Source organism: Dromaius novaehollandiae, chromosome 1 (genome assembly GCF_036370855.1).
Source record: "Dromaius novaehollandiae isolate bDroNov1 chromosome 1, bDroNov1.hap1, whole genome shotgun sequence".
NCBI lineage: Eukaryota > Metazoa > Chordata > Aves > Casuariiformes > Dromaiidae > Dromaius > Dromaius novaehollandiae.
Genome location: NC_088098.1, coordinates 56,068,193 through 56,088,945, shown reverse-complemented (window position 1 = coordinate 56,088,945; position 20,753 = coordinate 56,068,193). Strand labels below are relative to the sequence as shown.

At 42.6% G+C, this 20,753-nt stretch overlaps 1 protein-coding gene across 4 annotated transcripts in view; it reads right to left on the bottom strand.

Moving 5' to 3' along the window:
* Positions 1 to 9,645: 9,645 nt before the first annotated feature.
* LARGE1 (LARGE xylosyl- and glucuronyltransferase 1) overlaps positions 9,646 to 20,753 on the bottom strand; it is a 287,833-nt gene continuing 276,725 nt past the window's right edge. For 3 of the 4 annotated variants that reach the window (XM_064513273.1, XM_026117942.2, XM_064513280.1), the window contains one exon: positions 9,646 to 20,099. In XM_064513273.1, coding sequence (XP_064369343.1) covers positions 19,902 to 20,099 — 198 coding nt within the window. In that variant the 3' untranslated portion in view covers positions 9,646 to 19,901. The remainder of the gene's footprint in view (positions 20,100 to 20,753) is intronic. The other variant, XM_064513297.1, reaches the window with a different exon arrangement.

Genomic DNA, 20,753 nt, shown 5'->3' with positions numbered 1-20,753 from the left:
ATGCTTTTTCTTAACTTTCATTGGCTCCAGCAAAAATGCTCACACAACCCACCAGACAGCAGCAGGAGCCCTCCTGTTGGAGGAACAGGCCAGAGATCTTTGAATAAACAAACCAGCCACCTTTGGGAGCACACAATGCTGGTGAGGGTGAAAGAAGAACTCAGTCCCTGGAGTAGTTTGGCTGTTGCCTTTCTGTGAGATGGGGGCAGCTCATAAAGCTTCTCCATTTCCAGTCTGCACCCTCAAAATTGGGCTTATGCTTCCCTTCCCTCCTCTGTCTTGTTTGTGAAAGATCTATATTCTTCTGGGAAATACCAACTCTCTAAGGGTAGGAGTGCAAAATGTAATGTGTATAATGCAATACAGGGAGAGCAGTAAAATCACTTCTTATGGCTGTCGGGGCTGTGAGCTTTGTTCTTTATGAATGCAACTCCACTAAAAGCAATGGGCCTACGCCCCGGAGGGAATAGTGCCCCAGAAACTTTGGCAAGAGCAGAAACAAAGTCTTTGACCAGTAATCTGAAAACCAAAAAAATGGAATGAAAGCTATGTTTCAACTTCTTGACCCTCCACAGAAAGGATCTTGTCCTGTTTATTCCAGTGTTTTAAGTTGCAATGGTTAAAATTTGCTAGCTAACTTGTTAAAAAAATGCTAGATAGTGTTTCCACATGGTTGCTAGCACAGTGGGCAATGACATCCCTAGCACAGTGGGGCAATAACATTTGTACTAAGAGGAAGACAAGGGCAAAAGCACACACACAGAAGAAAAAAAGCTGAACGAAGTATAAAATACAGAAGAGTGAAGTTGGACCCTGCCCCTTTGCTGTCAGAGGAGCAGGAAAGCAGAACCGCCATTTGGCTAAATGTCATACAAAGGGAAGGAGACATCGTTCCAGTCACAGGAAGAAACTTGGCAAGGTCCTGAAATGCCCAGTACACCCTTTGTGGTCATAGGCACTCACCCTGAGATCTTGCCAGTAGAGGGCAATGCCAGTTCACATAGACACCAGTTCACTTGCAAAAGGTATTGGGGGTGGCCCTGTTTGCTAGCCGGTGTCCCCCACACTGTCCTGAAACTGTGGATTAGATATTTCCTGTTTTCAGACTACGTGACATTTTAGTTCTGATCATGCTCTTACTTTCACTGATAGAGCCCTAAGCAGGTCTACCTGCCGCGGTGTGGGGAGACTGGGACCTGTAAGCTGCCTGTCCTTCCTTCAGAGGACATGTGGGAGGTTGAGGGGTTTGTTTTCATTCTTCCACAGACAGAGAAGATTGCTGGCCTGGATCAAAGAAAAATGCTTATGGCAAGGAGCAAATACTAACCAACCTGTTCAATACAGACACTTCTTTTTCTTTACTTGTCAATCTTGTAGTCCATGCATTTGGCTTTCCTGAATCACTCATTATGGATAGTGGTCAGAGTTATTATCCACCAGCTCTCAGATCTGAAACAGGTAAATGGTAAGCAGTTTTGTGCTGCATGATTTCTCTGCATTTCTACAGCATGTCTGGTTAAGCCTTTGGCACTGGACTGTGCAGCCTGACATCATTAATGCCTTCAGCCTAGAATAACAGGGCCCAGGGCACAGGCGGATGCTAGCTTACCTTCCTAGTAGTTACGGTCATAAGTCACTCTTTTGGGTTGTTCCCCCTCTGCCACCACTTGTTTCCAAAAAAAAAAAAGCAGGCAAATTTTGAACTGTTTCAAATGATATTTCATGCATGAAATAATAATAAGAAAATCTACCTGCCTATGACCATAAACTTCAATTCTCATCAGTACAGACCGGTTTACATAGCAATGGGGGCAGAGCACGTGGATGAGCAGGAGGGTGCCTGGCTGTGCTGGGTTCCCAGACAGGGCAGGGGCTGAGGTGCTGTCGGGGAAGAAATTCAGGCAGGTGGGTCGGGCAGAGTGGGGCTGTGAAGGCTGGGTGGGTATAGAGTTTCTCTATGGGTTGTGTAGGTTAAGCAGAGGCTAAGAGTCTGACGGAGGCTATGGCGAGGGAGAGACTGAGGTATCTCCAGAGCGCTGGGTTTAGCAAGCAGAAGCAGGGACAGGCAGAGTTATTATGTGACTGCTCTTTGGGTGGGAGCTGGGGGCTGCCTGGGGTGAGAGAGGTGGAGAGCGGTGCGTAGCTGTGAAGCCCCAGCACTGAAATTGCTCTCTCCCACCCCAGCTTGTTTTCGCATGCATTTGGCCTTTTCTTCTCATCCTGGAAACAGATAAGCCATGGAGGGGTCTCTGCTCAGGATTTTCAGTTGCCTCTGGCATCTCTAAGAAGAATTTGGTTTCTCCCTCATGCTTCCCCAGATACCTTTTCTTGCTCTTCTCTGCCTCGTTTTTATCTTCCAGTTAAATAATATTTTACATTGGACTCTTCTCCCTCCCTTTAGCCAACTTTTTCCCCTCCTTTCTTTTCCCCTATCCCTTTTTCTCTGCTCCTACTAAACTTCTTCCACACTAGCCTTGCCCTTTCAAGTCACATCCTCTCACTGCATTTCCCCCTCACCACTCCTTCCTTGTCTTTTCTCACATCCTTTCTGGAGGCTTTAGGAAGTTGGAAATGTTGTGAAGGCTTCTCTGTGGCAGAAAAGCAGAGGTGCTGAAGCCAAGAGAGATTCTTTAGGATGTCTGTCCCAGTTATCCTTCGCAGCCACTGAAAACAGGCACTAGCCAGACTGGGAATGGCTTCATAGGATCACAGGATCACTGAATTGTTGGAAGGGACCTCAGGAAGTCTCTAGTTCAACCTCTTGCTCAAAGCAGGGTCAGCATGCCTGGACAGATCAGACCAGGTTCCTCAGGAATTTACCCAGTCTGGTCTTGAACACCTCCAAGGATGGAGATTCATGGCCTCCCTGGACAACCTGTGCCACTGTTTGACTGTCCTCAGGTGGAAAAATTTCTCCTTATATTCAAACTGAATCTCTCTGCTTCAATTTATGGCAGATATCTCTTGCCCTGCCACCATATACCATTGTAAAGAGTCTGTCTTCTTGATATGTACTCTCCTCATAGGCATGGGGGAGCTGCTGCTAGGTCCCCCCCCCGAAGCCATGTTTTCTCCAGGCTAAACAAGCCCAGCTCTCTCAGCTGCTCCTCACAGAGAGAGTGCTCCAGCCCCTGACCACCCAGAGATGAACTCACTCCAGTTGATTGATATCTTTCCTGTACTGAGAGAGCCAAAAACTGACTATAATATTCCAGATGGGGTCTATTAAGTGTTATGTAGAGGGGGATAATCACTCTTGACCTACCAGCTGTGCCCCTGTGAATGCAGGCCAAGGTGGTGCTGGCCCTAATTGCTGCCAGCACACACCTCTGGCTTGAGCTCAGCTCACTGACTCTCAGGACCCCCAGGGCCTTTTCTGCAGACCTGCTCCCCAGACCATCAGTCCCAGCCTGTACTGCTGCAGGGGACTCTTCCTTCCTGGCTGCAGCACTTGGCTTTTGCCTTGCTGAATTTCATAAGGTGTCTGTCAGCCCATTCCCCCAGCCTAAGCTCTGCTGGATGGCAGCCCTGCCCTCAAGTTGGTATCACCTGCAAACTTTATGAACATGCACTTTGTCACCTCCTCCAGGTTATTGATAATGATGTTAAATAGGTCCTAGGCAGACCCCCATGGCACTCCACTTGTTACTGGCCTCCAGGTGAGGTAAGACCCATTAACCACATTATTGCACCAGTCTCTCTGTAGAGGCTGGCACACAGGAACAGGGACTTCTTATCCCTATGAGTCCAGTGAGGATGCAGGACAAGTCCCTTACCTGTCCCCTTCCTCCACATTTTTTGCAGTACCTTACAGCAAAAGCAACTAGGCTGAAGGAATTTACTATCTCATTGGAAAAGCCCTGTTTTTTGCTGTAAAACAGCCTGGGGAGCATAAAGTTTAGGATCCCTTCAGCCACATCAAACATGGATTGTAATCTAAACTCAGCATTTCAGCTGGCTTTTTAGGAGTTACTGCCATAAGAAAAAGAAAACACAAACCTCTTGTGTGCTGAGGAGCCTCTTTCCAGACAAAGCTGAAAGAGAATTTGTCTGCACAGCGTTTTCAGAGTCTCAGTGTGATGCCCAGGTTACAGCCTTTAGAGGCTATTGGTGCTCTGGCCTTTTGTGCCAACAGGTTGGAAAAAAAGTGGGAAAGTGGGTGCTGTGGTCACTTTGAAGTCAACACGGAGATATTTCTCCCCAACTCTCTTGTTCAGTAGGGGTCAGATTTTTCAGATCACTCGGTAGTGAATATGGTGTAGAAATGTGATGGTGCCTGCAGGTATTCTGGACTTTGATACATTTGGGATTGCCTTAGCTAGGGAGTGAGAAAAGTCCAATGATCACTTTAGGGAAATAAACTCTAAGGTCTGGATTTTGACCCATGGCCCTGGCTGCTTATTTGAGATTTTATGTAGACATCCATTAGTAAAGCAGAATCACCTTCCCAGTAAAATCAATAGCAACAGTATTGAGTCCTGGTGGGAGTCATTGTATGACAGTGACAAGCCAGTTAACCTCAGCCTACTTCAGATAACTCGTAAAATGGGGTAGGTGCCCTTTCCTCCACTGCAGGAGACCACGTACATGGAGGTTGGACGTTCAGGGAACGGTGCATGGCATCCAGTCACAACCTTTTCATGTCACTGCCATCTCGTGAACCCAGACCTACCTGGAGTAGATACCCGAATCGAAAGGACACACAAAGGACTCTCATTCACCTGTGGAAACCAGCCCCACGACACTGCTGTCCAGCCAGCCAGCAGACTGCTGCTTCCTCATTTGCCCTGAATGAGAAAATTTTGCCATGGCAGCTCTGCCCCCAAAGAAGGGATCCAGTTACACATTTCCTTACCTCATTTCAATACATGCACATACATATTCCTACACCTTTGTCTCCTAGTCAAAGTCAAGCAGCGATATGACACAGACTGAAATATTTCCCTTTTCAATAACTAAATGTTCTAGTTCCTGTGCCTTTAGCTTTGCAATAGCTTGTAAAGCAAACTGCATTGAGTGCTGGAATCAGCAGTAAAGTCCTTTCTGATTTTATTTTTTTCCTTAGAAACAGCTGGGTTAAAAATCTTTGACTAACAAGTTTTCATCGCCATGTTAATCACTTTTCTTAAGCCAATGAACCATCCAATTTAAATCTGTTCTTCATGAAACAAACATTGCACAAAGATTCAGGTGCGATAAATAACAATCAAACTTGAGACACCAATGTTAAATGGGCCCCCAGCTCGCAGTTCTTGTGCATCCTTACAACCAAGAAGTGAGGGAAGCAGTCATCTGGTTAGGACTGGGACTGCTGCTTACCGCATCTGGAAAGTGAGATAATCTGTTCTGCCTCTAACATGTTTTGTTGTGGCTGAGGGGGGTAGGTGTAGCACTGCAGCAGAAGGGTTTTTACAGGCTCCAGCTGAAAATTAAACGTCCTGTTGTTATTTTAAGGGGGATTTAAAGTTAAGAACCTATGCCTCTCGCTTAGCTGGAGTGACTAGAAGTGGCAGATTGTTTCCATTGCCCAGAATAAATCTATCCTCTCTGCAGGGAGAGCACAACAAAATTAAGCTTGCCTACCTGCAGTCAGACATCCCCTAAACAAGGTGATTCCCTATCAGGGAACAGAGCTCTCATCCATGGACCGCTTCAATGTATGGCACCGAACGCCCTCACCATGCTGGAAAGTGAGAGCATGATGGCACTGTGCTATATAACCTGGGATTTCCCATTCCCTTTGCCTGGCTTGCACCATCTAGCAGTGACAGCGTGTGAAAATAATCTGAGGCAGTAACACAGACAGAGCAAGCAGGAGTTTGCCGTGTCCATTCTTCTCCCCATACTTGAAGTGGTTTGTGGTTTGCAGGCTTCCAGCCTGACCATATGAAAGCACGCAGCCTTGCTACACAAACAGCCACTGCATGATAGAAAAATACAGGGAAAGGAAGAAAGCCTGAAGACTGTGCCATGAAAACAAGAACCAATCTCCAAGGGTGAATTTTATTTTAGGCTTGAGAATGTGCAGCTTTTTTTGTTTTTTACCTTAATAAATAAACAGGGAGCTGCTATCCTTAAAAGTGGTATTTCCGGGCCTTGAAAGATGTCAACAGTGGTGTGGCAGGCTTCTGAGCCAAGACGCTTATTCCCTTATTAAAGTCATTTTGGAACCCCACTGAGTGATAGATGTTAGCAGAGCATCTCGTGTTTGAGCTGTGGAGGATGTGATTTGCCCGTGGAAGCCTCTGAAGATGCCTGTATGGGACCGGCTGGGGGATGCCTGAAAAGAACCAGAGAATGAAACCTCTTGAGCAGTGCAGGATTTCTCGGCAATGATTGCTGTCAAGACTGAAATGTAAAGGATTCTCCCAGGCACAGGCCAAAAGAAAAGAAGAACATAATTGCTAGGTGCCTCGCAACCCAGCTGAAATACAGCATGTTATGATTGGGGCCTACATGTTCTAATAGGAGACCACCTTACATCCCCACCCCTTCTTCCACTGCTCAAGACACGGCCAGTCTGAGCAACCTGCCAGGTGCCATTAGAAAGCAGGCAAGCAAACAAACAAAAACAACTAACCACCTCAAAAATCAACATCTAAAACCTCTGCAGTTAATGCATGCCAGTAGGATAAATACCCTGTTTGGAGACATACTATCTTAATCAGAGAATTAGTTACAGGATATTAAACTCACTGAGGTGCTGTTATCAAATACATTTGGCAAACAATATTCTGCATACTTAACACGCATGAAGAGTCCACAGTCTAAATAAGGGTTTTATTACCTGTGCATCCCTAGACATTTCTTTGTTCCTTAAAGCTTCCTAATGGTTTGTCCAGGTAACCACGACAGAGAAGCCTGACTTTACAAACTTCCCTTGAATTATTTTGTGCTCACTGAGATGCAGCAGTAGTACAGATCTCCTCCCGATTTCTTTACCACAAAGTTGAGTAAAGGTTTCCCACTTTCTGTAAATACTGCTCAAACCGAGCAGGTAGTATGTGGGTGTGCGCATGTGCTCTCCCTGCTGCCCCAGCACTTGTAAAAGAGTTTTATCATCTGAGGAAGGAACAAGGACTTGTGCCTCTCTGGGAACAGCACGGAGACTAACAGGGTAGTAACTGCTGGGCTGCCTCTGGAAAGCAACATGAAAGAGTTATTCTCTGCAAGAGATAGAGGGGGCTGCTCGTGTGAAAGAAGAATCCAAGGACGTGCTAAAGGAAAGGCAACTGTGTATGAATGCCTCACACTTTTCTACACAGTTCAGAGAAAAGGAAAGATTACTTCTAAAAAACGTTGTTATGCTCTGAAGCAGATGATGAATTGAACCTGTTGTAATTGTTCATCCTTCTCCCTGGTCGCTGCCAGCATGCACTCAAAATATTGGCTTTTGTTTTTAAAAAAATGTGTACGGCATTTATAATCGCAAAATTAACCTTCAAAATCAGAAGCTAACATACATGAAGATGCTGTATCAGCAGAGAGCCTGAAACAGCAGCTCTGAGAGGTGTTGGCTGCTGTCATTCACCAGCTGTAGTTATCAGCTCTGGTACCTAATTTGGGGTGAATGTCAGCAAAAATCTTTTTCTCTCCTAGTGTATGAAGGTTAGCTAGTGAGCAGCTGATGCTGCTGGATTTACTACAGGAAGCATCTGGGTAGGTGTAACTGTCACGCCATTTTGGCCTTGGTCTGAAGAAATATATTACACTTATTTTAATATTCAAATGGAAAATTGCCAAGACAAAAACTTTCAGAATTTTTCAGGTAGCCAGATTTGAGCTGTGGAAATCCAAGAGAAATGCAATTGGCAGATTAGGTAGATAAACAAATCCTCTTTTATGCTTTTTTTAACGGCCAAATCTGTGGCAGAACTCTCACAGACATCCCCAGCCTGAGTAACACCTGGCCTTTGAGCTGGATAACATATCCTGAGGTGGCACACACATCTCACTTCTGTCTATATGCGCTAGTCACTAGCTAACTCTTTTTTAAAGTAGCATGTAGGTGAATGTGGCTATAGAAGTGCCACAGAGCTTGGAGGAAGGGTGCTGCAGAGCAAGGTACTGCCGCATCCCTACTTGGGTCTTGGGAGCCCAGCTTGGCTCCCTTTGATGAAACATAACCCTAAGGTAAATATACTGTAATCTGCCCTACTGCATCAGGCCTAAAGCATTAATATTTGACATAAACCCTAGAGGATGCTCTTTTCGTTATTGCTGATTTGTCAGAGGTGGATGGATAGGAACAGTTGTGAGTAATATGGAAATGGCATCAGCAGAGGATCCCTTCTGGAGGCCTGATTATTGAAAATCAGCTGCTATTTACACGGTTAATGCCATTCACTTCTTGCACCTGCTCAATTACTCATTTCATAGTGCAAGCCAGCTTTGCCCTGCTGCAAAGTCAGGGAATTGAAGGGAGTTACACCTGCAGGCTTTCCCTTTCTCTTTAAAGGGAGCAGAGTTCAGCTTATAAAACTCCCACTTGCACATTTCCAGTGCTTCATCTTCTTTTTCTTTGAATCATTTTCTACCTAAATATACATTTCCAAGTATTTGTTTCTTGTAATGAATCCAGAGATCTCTCGCTAAAATCTTCTTGGACTCCCAGTCTCTTCCTGCACCACACAAAATCCATCTGATCGTGTAATCATCTGAAAAAGAGGAAATTCAGCTAGCTTTCCAACTTACACTAGTCTGTTCAGATTCTATTTAACTTTGACAGCCGCTCCATATCCTGCATTCAGGGACATCCTATTCTTTATGATGTCCTTAAAAACATAAATTCTGTTCTGACATCCCTGACAAAAACACTTTTATAGTAGACACTGCTTTGATGCTGGGTTAAAAAAAAAAAGGGGGGAAAAAAAAACACCCCAGAGGATTAAGCAGCTGACCTGTCTTCCCACTCTCTCCTCATCTCCTTTCTCAACAGTGAAGCTCTCAAGCACAGAAGCCACAGGCCTGCTGAATAGCAGGGAGGAAGCTGTTTCCCTACAGCTGTACTTACTAGTGATAAAAGAAGTATCAGCTGTAAGTGAGATTATGGTAGGTGCAATTGCAGCATTGAACACCTGAAAATCCTATCACCAAGGGTTAATTAATGGAAAAGTGAAGGTTTCTGCTGTTTGCACAGCTTCTTCCATTGTCAGGAGAAGGACTCCCATATAATGGAAAATCCATGCTAACTAGCAGATAAAGCATTTATAGTACTAACCTGCTGTCTGGGTTTGCTTCCATGGTATTGGTGAGATTTTGTTCCTTGTAGCGTATCTATCTGCTTGTTGTCACACTAAAACAAGAGCAGAATGAACCTCTATCTGCCAAATTACTGTCTGTTTACAGAAAGCCCTAATAAACAGCAGAGAAAAAGTTCAGGTCAAGTAAAGCAGATAATCAGAGGATTAACTCTAAGCAGGTAAGGACTCACCTGTCTTCACTGGGAACTGTCTTGTACTGTGTCGCTTTGAATCAGGTATGGGGAATAAACCAGATTAAAGGGAAAGACAGCTCAAATGAAAAAGTCATAAAGAGTTTAGAGATGAAAATGAAACAACCCAGGATCTCTCTTTTTTTGTTTCCATCTGTAGAAACAACAGCTCCTGAAACCAGCACATGTCAAGTCAGACACTGGAAAGGAACTGAGAGGATTATTTCACAATTTTATTGCACAACTGAAAATTAACCTTTTTTTCATATTTACAAGCCATTTATTTTGCACACACAATCTAAACAGCATTTTCCCCAATAAAATTGTCACCTAGAAAACTTACACATGGACCGAAGCATACAGGTAAACTAAGTGGTTTGTGTTAAATGCAAGTTGCCTCAGTCTAACAACCCTGGAGGGGAGGAGGTGCTTGGGAAACATGAGCAGGGTAAGGAAAAAAGAAATGTTTTCTTTTTTCTTCTCTGAAATGTTGCTTAAAGATCTTTCCCCAACCTGGGGAGAGAAACAGAAGGGTTCAGTATTAGTTCAGGCAGAAGGCCATCCAGTCGGGAAATGTACTGACAGGGTGGTGATCTTAAGATGCAAAACCCTTCAGTGCAACAAGCCTTGCAAGAAAATGACAAGCCTTGTTTCATGCCTGCTTCACCTTAAAGGTCACGACATTCCAGTTTTCCCTTTGAGAATGTACATGAAGTGAGGCTGGAGTCTTAAGAAGGAACACACATGGGTTGTGGGGTTTTTCCTTCTTTCTTAGGGATTCCTTACCTGCACTTTTGGAAAAGTGCTGGCTGACACATAGCAAATGCTGCCGCTGCTCGCAGCAAAATCACACAGTGGTTATATGATGCAATGAACGTTGCACAGCTTGACCAGCAATGCCTAGGGTCATATTTTAACAATCATTATGAAGCTTATAGCTTTATCCTGAAAACCAGCATCTCCCTAGCTGTTCACACAAGCTGTCTATCGCAATGTGTATCACAGTCTCCAGAGCCCACAAATCACTCCCCTTCCCTGCCTGATCCACCCACATATTTTTTCATTGTATAGGTTGTTGTTTTCAAGTTTGTCAGCTAATTTTGAGTGTGCAGTCTTGAAGTACTTAGTGGTTAGTTTCCAGGGGATTTTGATACCCACAATCGCAAATGAGTAGGTGGTTTTTGATAGCTCTGAAACAGGCTTCCAGGCCCAGCTTTGATTCATGCTGGCCAGTGCGTACCTGAGGCACTGGAGTGGGGAATGTCAACACTTCCGTCTGTCCTGCTGGTCTGGGAGCAGAAGATGAGTTAGAGCTTAGGTGAGCAGAAGTGCTCCCTACACAAGTCCATCTCACTCCATTGATAGGGGACCAACTCCAACATTAAGGGTCTCAAACAGCTGCCAAGTTGCATGGGATGAATCTCACCTGAAGGCTTCCAGATGGGCATCTAAAAACTTAGGGATTCTGGCATTACAAAATGTATTTGCTATTTAGATCACTTGCTGCCTTCTAAATACACTCAGCACCTGCTAGCTTTCTTCAGGCTGTGGGACCTTTTCTGATGAATGGCTGAGAAATAGAGTAAGTGAGGCTAACATGATCTATAGAGAGTTTGGAAGGAAAGGGAATATTTTCAGACTTGCCGAGCTAGTTAGTGATGGTCCAGTGGGAAATATGCTACTGGGAGATGGCTTTGTGAAAGGCAATTCACAAAGTGTAAGTCAAGGAAAACCTATGACCTAAGACCAAATGATGGACGTCAGGTTCACTTGGTGTCATTTCTTCTTCAGTGGCACATAATCACCATCACCATCTTAGCATGGCTACCAAGTTGTAGTGATGTGTCACTGAGCACCTGACTTCCTTCTGGCATTAAACATATTAAAGACCTAGGTCTCTCTGTCCCCTTCCACAGCAGCCCAAGCATTTGTTTTTTAAGTGAGTTCCTACTATTTTTAGGGACCCAGCAATGGAGAGACATCTTTTTTCTATGAAATCTTCATAACTGCTTCTCAAGACCATAGAAAGTGTCTATACTGTCTTTAAAATATCTGCCAACATCTATCTAAAGCTGGTATAAACATGGATTGGGGGTAGAGAGGGATGGCAACGGGGGAAAAAGTGGTAACTCTAGGATGGGCTGCCTGAGGAAGGCTCCTGAAATTGAGCCTTACAGAGATTGTATCAAATCTGTAAATTGTAGAAACTTGTGCAAAAATATATGGCCCAAGTAAGTTACCTATCATTACAAATACTGCTGCTTTCAACCTCCTTGGATTGCCGGCAATGATTCTCCTTCTCTCAAAACAGTATTTTTTTGGAAGATATATAGAGAAGCATAGATAGGTGTAGGGGACAGAAACGTTTAAATATAAACGTATTACAAATAAAATACAGAGATCTGATTCTTACAGCTTCCAAGTGCTCAATTTCCTCTCAGGTTTAGACTTGAAATAGGAAAAACTTGCAGAATAAACTTGTGTGGCGGCCTAGGTGCCACGCCAGATGCATAATGTGTCAGTATTGCTTTAGTACTGAACTCACCCAATGGGATAGGACAAGTCAGTGGTCTTTCATACTTACAAGAAGAGACTCTGCTAAGATAGAAATAAAACCAGTGATAGCACAAAGGCAAAGGGCAATCCTCCAGGCAACAGGAAAGGCCATCTCTTATTACAGCAGTGCTTAGGAGACCTCAAGATCCCCTCAGTTCTATTCTTTGCCTCAGAAAATGCTGTAATATTTTCAAGTCTGACTGATGCAGAAGAAAGCAGTATCAGCTTAAGAAAATAAAAAAGGTTTTGCAAAGTCTGCTAGTTTCATATATGAAAATGGTAATGAAAGCAGCAGAATTACTTACAAAGTATTTGGGTCCTCAGTGATCTGATTCAGAGGGTTGTTTTTATTACATGCATTTATTTTGCTCTATTAAGTGTAATCAGAAAGAAGATGACAGTGCCTGTATTATCTGCTTTCATGATGAAACCTGGCAGGTTAACCCGGTGAATAGGCTGCACTGATGAATCGCCATGAATGCTAATCCTTGAGGGTCCTTACAGAACTCATTGCTCCTTTCAGATTGCCTTTGTGGTACTTCAAATAAACCCTAACTGTGAAAAGTAAAAGACATAAACTCTCCACACCACGGAGAGCCATGTGAACCAGTACAAACAATACTCTTTGATGTTATGAAAAGAAAGCTTCACTTTGTTCATCTATCTGTCCTCTTACACAACAGTAGAAACTTGCTGCTCAGCCTGAACACCAGCTTTCAAAACGACTGGATTAATTGCTGCCAATATAATCAGTAAACACTGGGCAAGGTGTGAAGGGAAAATACATATATCTCCTGCTCCATTCTGAACCTGCAAACTGCTGAGTCCCATCTCGATGTAACGTCAAGGGGCCTCTGTCACCCTCTGTGGGTATCCACCTAAAATGCAGAAAAGCTCAGCAAAGTCTATTCGAATAACAGATTTAATACCAAACTCACTATTGCCATCTAAAAAAACCTCAAAGCAGATAGATGTGCTGCTTCCTTCTTGCTGCTGGTATTTAGTTCTGTGTGGATGAAGAGTTCATAGAGCAATGGGCACTGGATAGTTTTTCCTTTTCTTATTGCATTGTTGGAGACCACTGCTGTAACAACAGATCCACAGGCAAATCAAAAAAAAAAAAAAAAAGAAATTCTGCGAAACTTGCTATCTCCAGCTTTGCCCCAACCATTGACCCAAGCGCTGATTTAAGGTGGAGACATTTTTAAAAAGACTGGATATTCAGCCTGCTACTGTTATCACGCTGTTATTATATTTTTTTTATGAGCACCAGAGAAGCAATGTGGGAACCCAAAGAATCGAAACAGATTAGACATCTTTGCACTGAGGATGGTTTAATCTCAGTGCTGACTTTCACAAATTTTACAACAATTTAATTTACTACAGATAGGCCACATAGGCCACTGTTTAAAACTGAAATGCCACAGACCCAGAATGACTTTAATCAAACCCACAAATCCTATGAACATGTCTTCTGAGGGACTTTCCTCATCCCTCTGAAATTTCAGTTATTTAAAATAACAGACTTGCTCCCCCTAACTCCTTATTTACACGATGTTTTTCACTGCTTTACTGACAGACTGTGCTGATAGCCTTTAAAGAGCGCTCCCAAAGGGATGGCAGACATGCTGTAGCCTTGGTCAGAGCTGAGATTCATCGCTCTTGCACATTCAGCTGTTGGCATTCATAGTCTGAGGGCTGAATGCTATGAGCCCTCTGCCTGTGTAATTTCCATCAGCTCCGTAGGATCCCTCCACATAAGAAAAGCCTGTAGAACAGAACTGCAGGCATTCTGCTCAGAAAGCCTGAGGGCACAGGGGACAATTGATTTTCTTAAATCACAGTTTAAACCTATCCTTTGGGGGGTGGGGAGGAGACACAAAGCCTGGCTATGCTCAGAATCAAGGCAGCTAACGTGTTATGAAGAGCTCAATGAGAGCAAGAATAAAAGGCCATATCACCCAGCTGCTTCATTCCCTGAGTATCATCTGCTCTGACCATAGAAAGAAGCAGAGTTCTCTAAAAAATCCAGGCAAATGATTGTGTAACTAGAGACTATGTCCTAATACATACATATCATGGGACAGAAAGAAGTTGTATGAGCAAAGCACCAGTTCTACCAGCAACTTGAATTTTCCTATCTTATAACTTTCATATGACTGACTTTGCAACCATAGCAAGAGTCATGGGATATAATGGTTTGTGTTGAAGGTGCACACATCCATTGTCTGAGAATTACGCTGCCATAATACTAAGGAATAGGCTTAGCTTAGTCTGAATTACTTTGCCTCATTTATTTGGGCACTTCCTGAATATACTAGGTGAGGGTGGTAACTTTGCATCTGATTAGAGAGACAGGCCAAAGTCAGAACTATTTCTTTTGGATTGAAATCTGGTATCTAGTGACAAAGGACTCTGGACCTCAGATGAACCCTTTGCCAACTGCACAGTGATTTCCCACAAATCCATGTTGCAGAAGTTTAGGACATTTTCACCCTACTGAAACAGTAATTAGTTGGGAGTCAGGGGGCTGTTCTCATCCTTAGAGTGGAAACTATAGTACAGCATGACTGAAAATATAATAAGCTCTTAACCTGGGTTGCAAATCCTTTGCATCCTGTGAAAACAAGTCCCTGTGAAAGCTGGGTATTTCTAAATCCACATTCGTAAGTGTTTCCTGAATTTCCCAGCACTTCCTAGCATTTCTGAATTTGCTGTACACAGCCAGCAGCTTTCCCAAACCTAATTTTATATTGTGAACCAAAGTAACAATCTTCAAATAATCCCCGATTCACCTGTTTGGATGTACACATGGTCTAAATATACATTTTGAATTACTAATGTAAAAATTACTTCATTTACCCATGAGTGTTTCTGCATCTTCAATACTATAAGTGGAAATAATAGTTTATTGGCTGTTTGCCTACGAGTGACTTATTTGTTCCAGTCCTGTTTATTGGAGATGCAGAAACTCAGCTGCTTTCTTTTTCAAAAATTGAAATATTCTTTGAGCTAACAACAATACATTATTTTTTTTGCAATCCCACCATCTAACATATTGCTGAAGTTCATAAATAATGATTCTCTCCCCACTTGCTGAGCTTGCTGTGTTTTCCTGACGCTGCGCTGAAACCTGAGGAACACCCATACAATATCTGGCAGAGTAGGAAGGAATGTCTTGTGCAATCCCTAAGAGTAATGTCTCTGTTGATTTGCCAGGACTCCCTGTGCTGTTGGTCATTAATCTTTCTCAGCCAAAAACAGATGGGGCTATTAGGCAGGCTGCAGTAATGGGGGAAACTGGCAAGATACAGAAGGAAACACATTATCTTCTGGATAGAATCGCATGTAAAAATGAGAACATTAAAAATGTATTTTTCATATTTAATTGGACGATGTATGATTATACCTACCAGGAAATAATGTGCAATGTGTTTTGTGCAAGGCATTTGTAAAATTGATGGCTCAGCTGTGCTAGGGCCTTATTTCCCCTATGGAGAGAAACACTAGCTACAACCCTGACACGGTTTTTGAGCTTTTCCCTCTAACTTACTGTGCTGCAAAAGCTACCGCAAATAACACTACAAAGTGCCTTCACTTGTACCAGTATAAGGAAAATGCAGTTTATGATTTACATATAAACCACATGAAGCCTATCAGGTAAAAAATCTGTATTTTAGAAATAAGGTGAGCACATCTGATATTTGAACTAAAAAAAAGTGGTGGAACTGCAGGTACAGCTGCTAACTCCTTTATGCCATTGAGTCCAAGATGATGATTACAAATAAAATAAAAATGACACATCGCAAGTGGAACCAGATTGCTCGCAAAGGAAACTGGCAAGGTTGGAAGGAATTACGGAAAGTAGAACTTGGAAAAAATTTGATAGATACTGAGGACTATTCAAGATAAACAAAGACATTTTCTAGGGCTGTCAGGTAGGCAAATATTAGATAACTCTCAGCCAGAAAAATGATAGGATGGAAATTACAGCCAAACATTTGAAGGTACATATTGTGATGACAGAGATAAATTATGGAAGCATATTAGAGGGTTACGATAAGGAACTAAAGGTAAGTACTTTGCCTAAAACTTAAATTGAAGTGCCTCTTATATCAAAGGGAGAAGCATGAAAACAAAAAAGGAGGATTAGGCACCTGCCAGCATATTATTTGAAAAGTAATTATGGCTGAAACATGGCGGGATGTCAGAAGGTGATGGGATACTGGATTTGGAAATACACACTTAAGATTCTGGTGCTGGAAGAGGCTTAGTGGGCTGAAAAGGCTCTAGCGACTCAAGTGAGTTAACATTTTTGGAATGGAGAGGAAAAGGGAGACACAAAACAAAATGTGTCAAGTTAAGATCTCAAATTAGAAGACTGCAAGAATTTTGTAGGATTTTATTTTTGATCCCTTGACTAGGAGAAGGTTAGCATTTAGAAAGATTAAAAACACAATTTCTTCAAAATTCACCCCCCCAACCTCGTTGGATTAAATTAGATATAAAAAATTAAAAACAAAAAAAACACCTTTTTTTCTTTTAAAGGAAGAATCTGAAGCCCTAAATAAACTAACTAAAATCCTCAGATTCAAAATGGAAGAGGCTTATGAGCAGCAAAGTAGTATGGAATTCCCCTAGACAAATGAAAGACAAGGATAAGAAAATGCTCGTATGATTCAGTTGTAAATTTCAGAAGTTATTCAGACCAAATAGGGAACCTTCAGAGAATGAAAATCAAAACTTTGTAAAGCTGAAAGGAAAGTATATAATAGTTAAGATGGAAATTGAGCAAGCTAAGAGAGAATTTGGAGAGCAAATACAAGAAAGTTAAAACTGAAAATACACATTTGCTCAGTACATCAAAACCAGAAAACCTGAGATAATGTGTAGGCCACCCCAAACAATAAATAGAGGGAATAATTAAAGACAATAAGGTCATTGGCAAGAATCTAAATGATTTATTTGCATCAGTCTTCACCAGAGAGGGTGTTGGAGTGATATTTAAATGATACTCGCACTTTCCAAATAACAAAGATAAGGAGAGGTCGTAGACTGAAGACTCAAGAGCAAAGTTGATGGAAGAAATCAATAAATCAAAGGCATTAAGTCACCAGTATCTGATGTTTCTGGATGAGTTCAGGAGAAATCTGAGAATTAAGTAACAAAGTTGCTAACAAACATCTACTATAGCAGAGGACTGGAAGACAGTCAGGGTTGTAACTGGGCTGGAGATTTTTGCTGTTGCTGTTTTTTTTCATGGTGTTGGAGGAGTCCTGGCAGTTAGAGACAGGCAAGTAAGCCTAATTTGCTATCAGGTAAATTGGCTGAAATGTACTAAAACCAGCCCCCATTCCTCTCAAATTATGAAGCATGTAGACAAACATGACCTGACAGATACAAGTCACACAGTGTCTGTAAGGAAAAGAATGGACTCTTTGAAAAAACTAGCAATCTCTGAGCTGGTTACAGCAGCCAGCACACCTAATCCTATCTGGGAGGTCCCACAACTTGCTGCACGTATAGGAAAGTAACAAATGATTACCTCCCCAATCCCCCATGCCCACCTCATGAGCATCGAGGAGAGGCTAACATTAGTGTTGATAATGGCACACCCCAGTAATGTACAGGTCCATGCTACAGGCTGTACTGTTGCAGAGCAATCTATTCCATCTCTGGCCAACACTGTTAAGCCAAGGACAGATGCACATCTGGAAATGAAAGTTTTACGTATATATAAAACTTAATGGTGGTTACACTGAAGCCCTGGAGATTTTATGTGGGTACAGCCAGTATTCAGCCTCTCTTAGGATAAGCTTGTGATGTCTTTCTTCACATCATATGATCAACAGGACTTAGTGCTGCAGGGTTCTTCTCATTCACAACAGTCACACCGATCTGGGCCCGTAATGGTGAGTGATATGGGATTTGGGGAGCTAAGATATCGTGGGTTTTTTTTTTGTTGTTGTCATTTTTTTTAATATATCCTAACCAGGACTGAGCAGTCATTTCACTTTTTCTCAGCTCTTCACAGGTTTTTATGCAAATCTTTAAATGAAGCCATAAGGAACAAAAGAAAAGTACTTTGGAAAATTATGCAGTGATGTATTTGTATGCAGCCAAAACTCCCAGGGAAAATGTAATGATTACACATAGCTTCCCGCCCCTTTTTATTTCCTGTCAAAGATGTTGCCTTTTTTGGCTTTTCTTATATATACACAGCATGATGAACTGATATGTGTAGTTTAAATGTCTCATTTAACTGTGTGGTTCCCACTGTAACAGAAAGCTCTCGCAAAATGTCAGGTTAGAAATAAAACCAAGCTCTAGAGAGATGAGGCAGGGAGGAAAGTAGAAGATCCTGTGGCTGAAAAACAAAATGGAATAAAGTGAGCAGAATGCAGTGTGGATCCATTTAACAGCCTAGTCAGTGGCATCAGTAAGTATGGTCTATGTCGGTCTGGGGTAGGGAGAGAGACACATTTCTCATTGAGTCGTTTCTGCTTTCACTATTAACACTGCAACAGAAATTACAAGTAGCCCTGCAAGGGGTAGTGCATTAAACCTCATCTCCTTATCCAATGTAAACACAACGTTACTACTGAAGAATAAAGAAAATGGTAAAAAGTCCAGCATCTTGTTTTCTGTGTTTTGCTTGTTAGGTTTCCTGTCCACCCTCCAGAATATTCCTGTGTATATCAACATTGTGAACTTTACCAGCCCACATTCAAGCAAACACTCACACTCAGATTCCCAACACATTCTCTTCTCCCCCTCAAATGAGGAGTTTATTCCTAGCAGTTCTGCTCCTTTTATTTATAAACTCCTTTAACGAAGTAGTTCTGAGACCTTGTAGCAGGCAGCAGGACAGCACCCAGGCTACTAGTTGCCATGTTTATATTCCCTGCTCAGCAAAGAAGTCCACTTAAAGCCCAAGGCCCAATGCCTTCACGGATGGACATGCACTGAAAGAGTCTACAGGTCAATATCCCCTGGCACAAAATGCCTTCTACGGAAAATCCAATTCTTGCCTAAAAAAAGATAAAGAGTTACAACCAGGCCCTTTATTTTACAAGACACACATGAACAAGTTGCTCTGGTGAAAACAGACCTTACACTAACAAGTTTTGTTCACACTCTGGCAGAACTATTGTTCTCCTTTACTGGACTACCAGAACTGAAGATGGAAAGGAACACAAGGGTGACATTTTCTTGGCAAGGAAAGGAATGGCATTTAGAACTGGGGAAATGGCAGGGTATGGCATAGAGGATTTTCCTGATAAAACGGAATTAATTTGAGAATAAAAGACCAACAGATATCATGTACACACCTAAACCAGGAACGCACCTTCTCTAGAGTGCAGTATTGTATAAGTGTCCCCTTCATTTTCAAGGCTAATTCAGACCTTTGGCTCATCCTGCATTAACAAGGTCATCCATGTTAACAGGGCCACTGTGAAAGTTCACAGGTGAAAGTTCCCTTTTAGAGTAGTGCAGATTTGAAATTCACAGGACAGCGACCCGAAGATCTTCCTTTACAGATAAAAAGCATGTCAAATTATTAAATAGCAACATGAAATCCTATATTCTTGAAGGTCTGTCTTTGCTCTGCAGTTAAGAGAACTGCATTCCAGCCCATCCCTGTTCCCCACCTCCTGTGGTACAACGGGATTGGGGCTGGCCCCTCTCATTCACACCTCACGAATGCTAAAGCTGAAAGGCCCCGGGTAGTCAGGGAAGGGGCTAATGAGCATAGTCTGAAGACATGTCACTTCAAATCTCTACTGTTAGAATAGCCAGGTATGATATAAAAACAGAAAGTATTTCTCAGTTCAAAGTTTAAAGACTGGACCCCAAACATGAAGTGGCTCCTCCCTTCGATGTCTGTTTCCTGTAAACGGGCTCTGTTGTGCTAGCTGTTGTTCTCTGCCGTGAGATATTTGAGAGCTGCGAAGCCGTAGTGGCGTGACATATCCTGCTGGAATTCCTCCTTCAGGGTCTTGAGACAGATGCGGTATTGCTTGTTGGAGCGAAACTTGGTGATGTCAAAGCTGGGGGCATGCGGCATATGGATCATGTAGGCATTGGGCAGCACTGTGAACTCGTACTCCTAGGGGAGAGAGACACCAGCTGTGAGACGTTCCCAAATCCTCCTGCAACACATCACTCTCATACCTCTGAAGTCAAACATGCTAAGTCATGCGACAGTGCAATGTAGATCTCAAAAACAACAAACCCATAAAGACACGCTAAATCAGCCTTCTTTTTTTAACCTGCATTTTCTTGGGTTTATGATGGACTTGCTTTCTCTTTTAAAATGCTTTGCTCCATATAAGCCAAATAATGGGGAAACAGTGCTGAAGTCATGCCTGAAGTCATGTTTGCAGCAGTGTGACTGGTACCAACACAGCTGTGAGTGCAGACAGTATGAACCTCAAGCATCCATGCAAATGCATGCTTTTGTGCCTATAATTCATCTTACTCTGGGTGCTGGAATAAGCTATAGTCATAAAAGCACACCTTAGGCTACGTATGTTGCTTTGTCTGTACACTAACATACCTACAGCAACAAAACTGTCTGAAAGCATTTAGAAATCTGTAGTAACAGGAGAAGGTGCTATCTTTCATAGCCCAGGTGTGAAAAGGGACATGCTAATTCCATACGCTTTGAGATGCTTTTATGCAAATTAGCTTCTCCTTGACAAAGTGTGAGACACTATGGTAATTCTTCCTCTCCTCTGAAACTACATCATTAATTTTATAT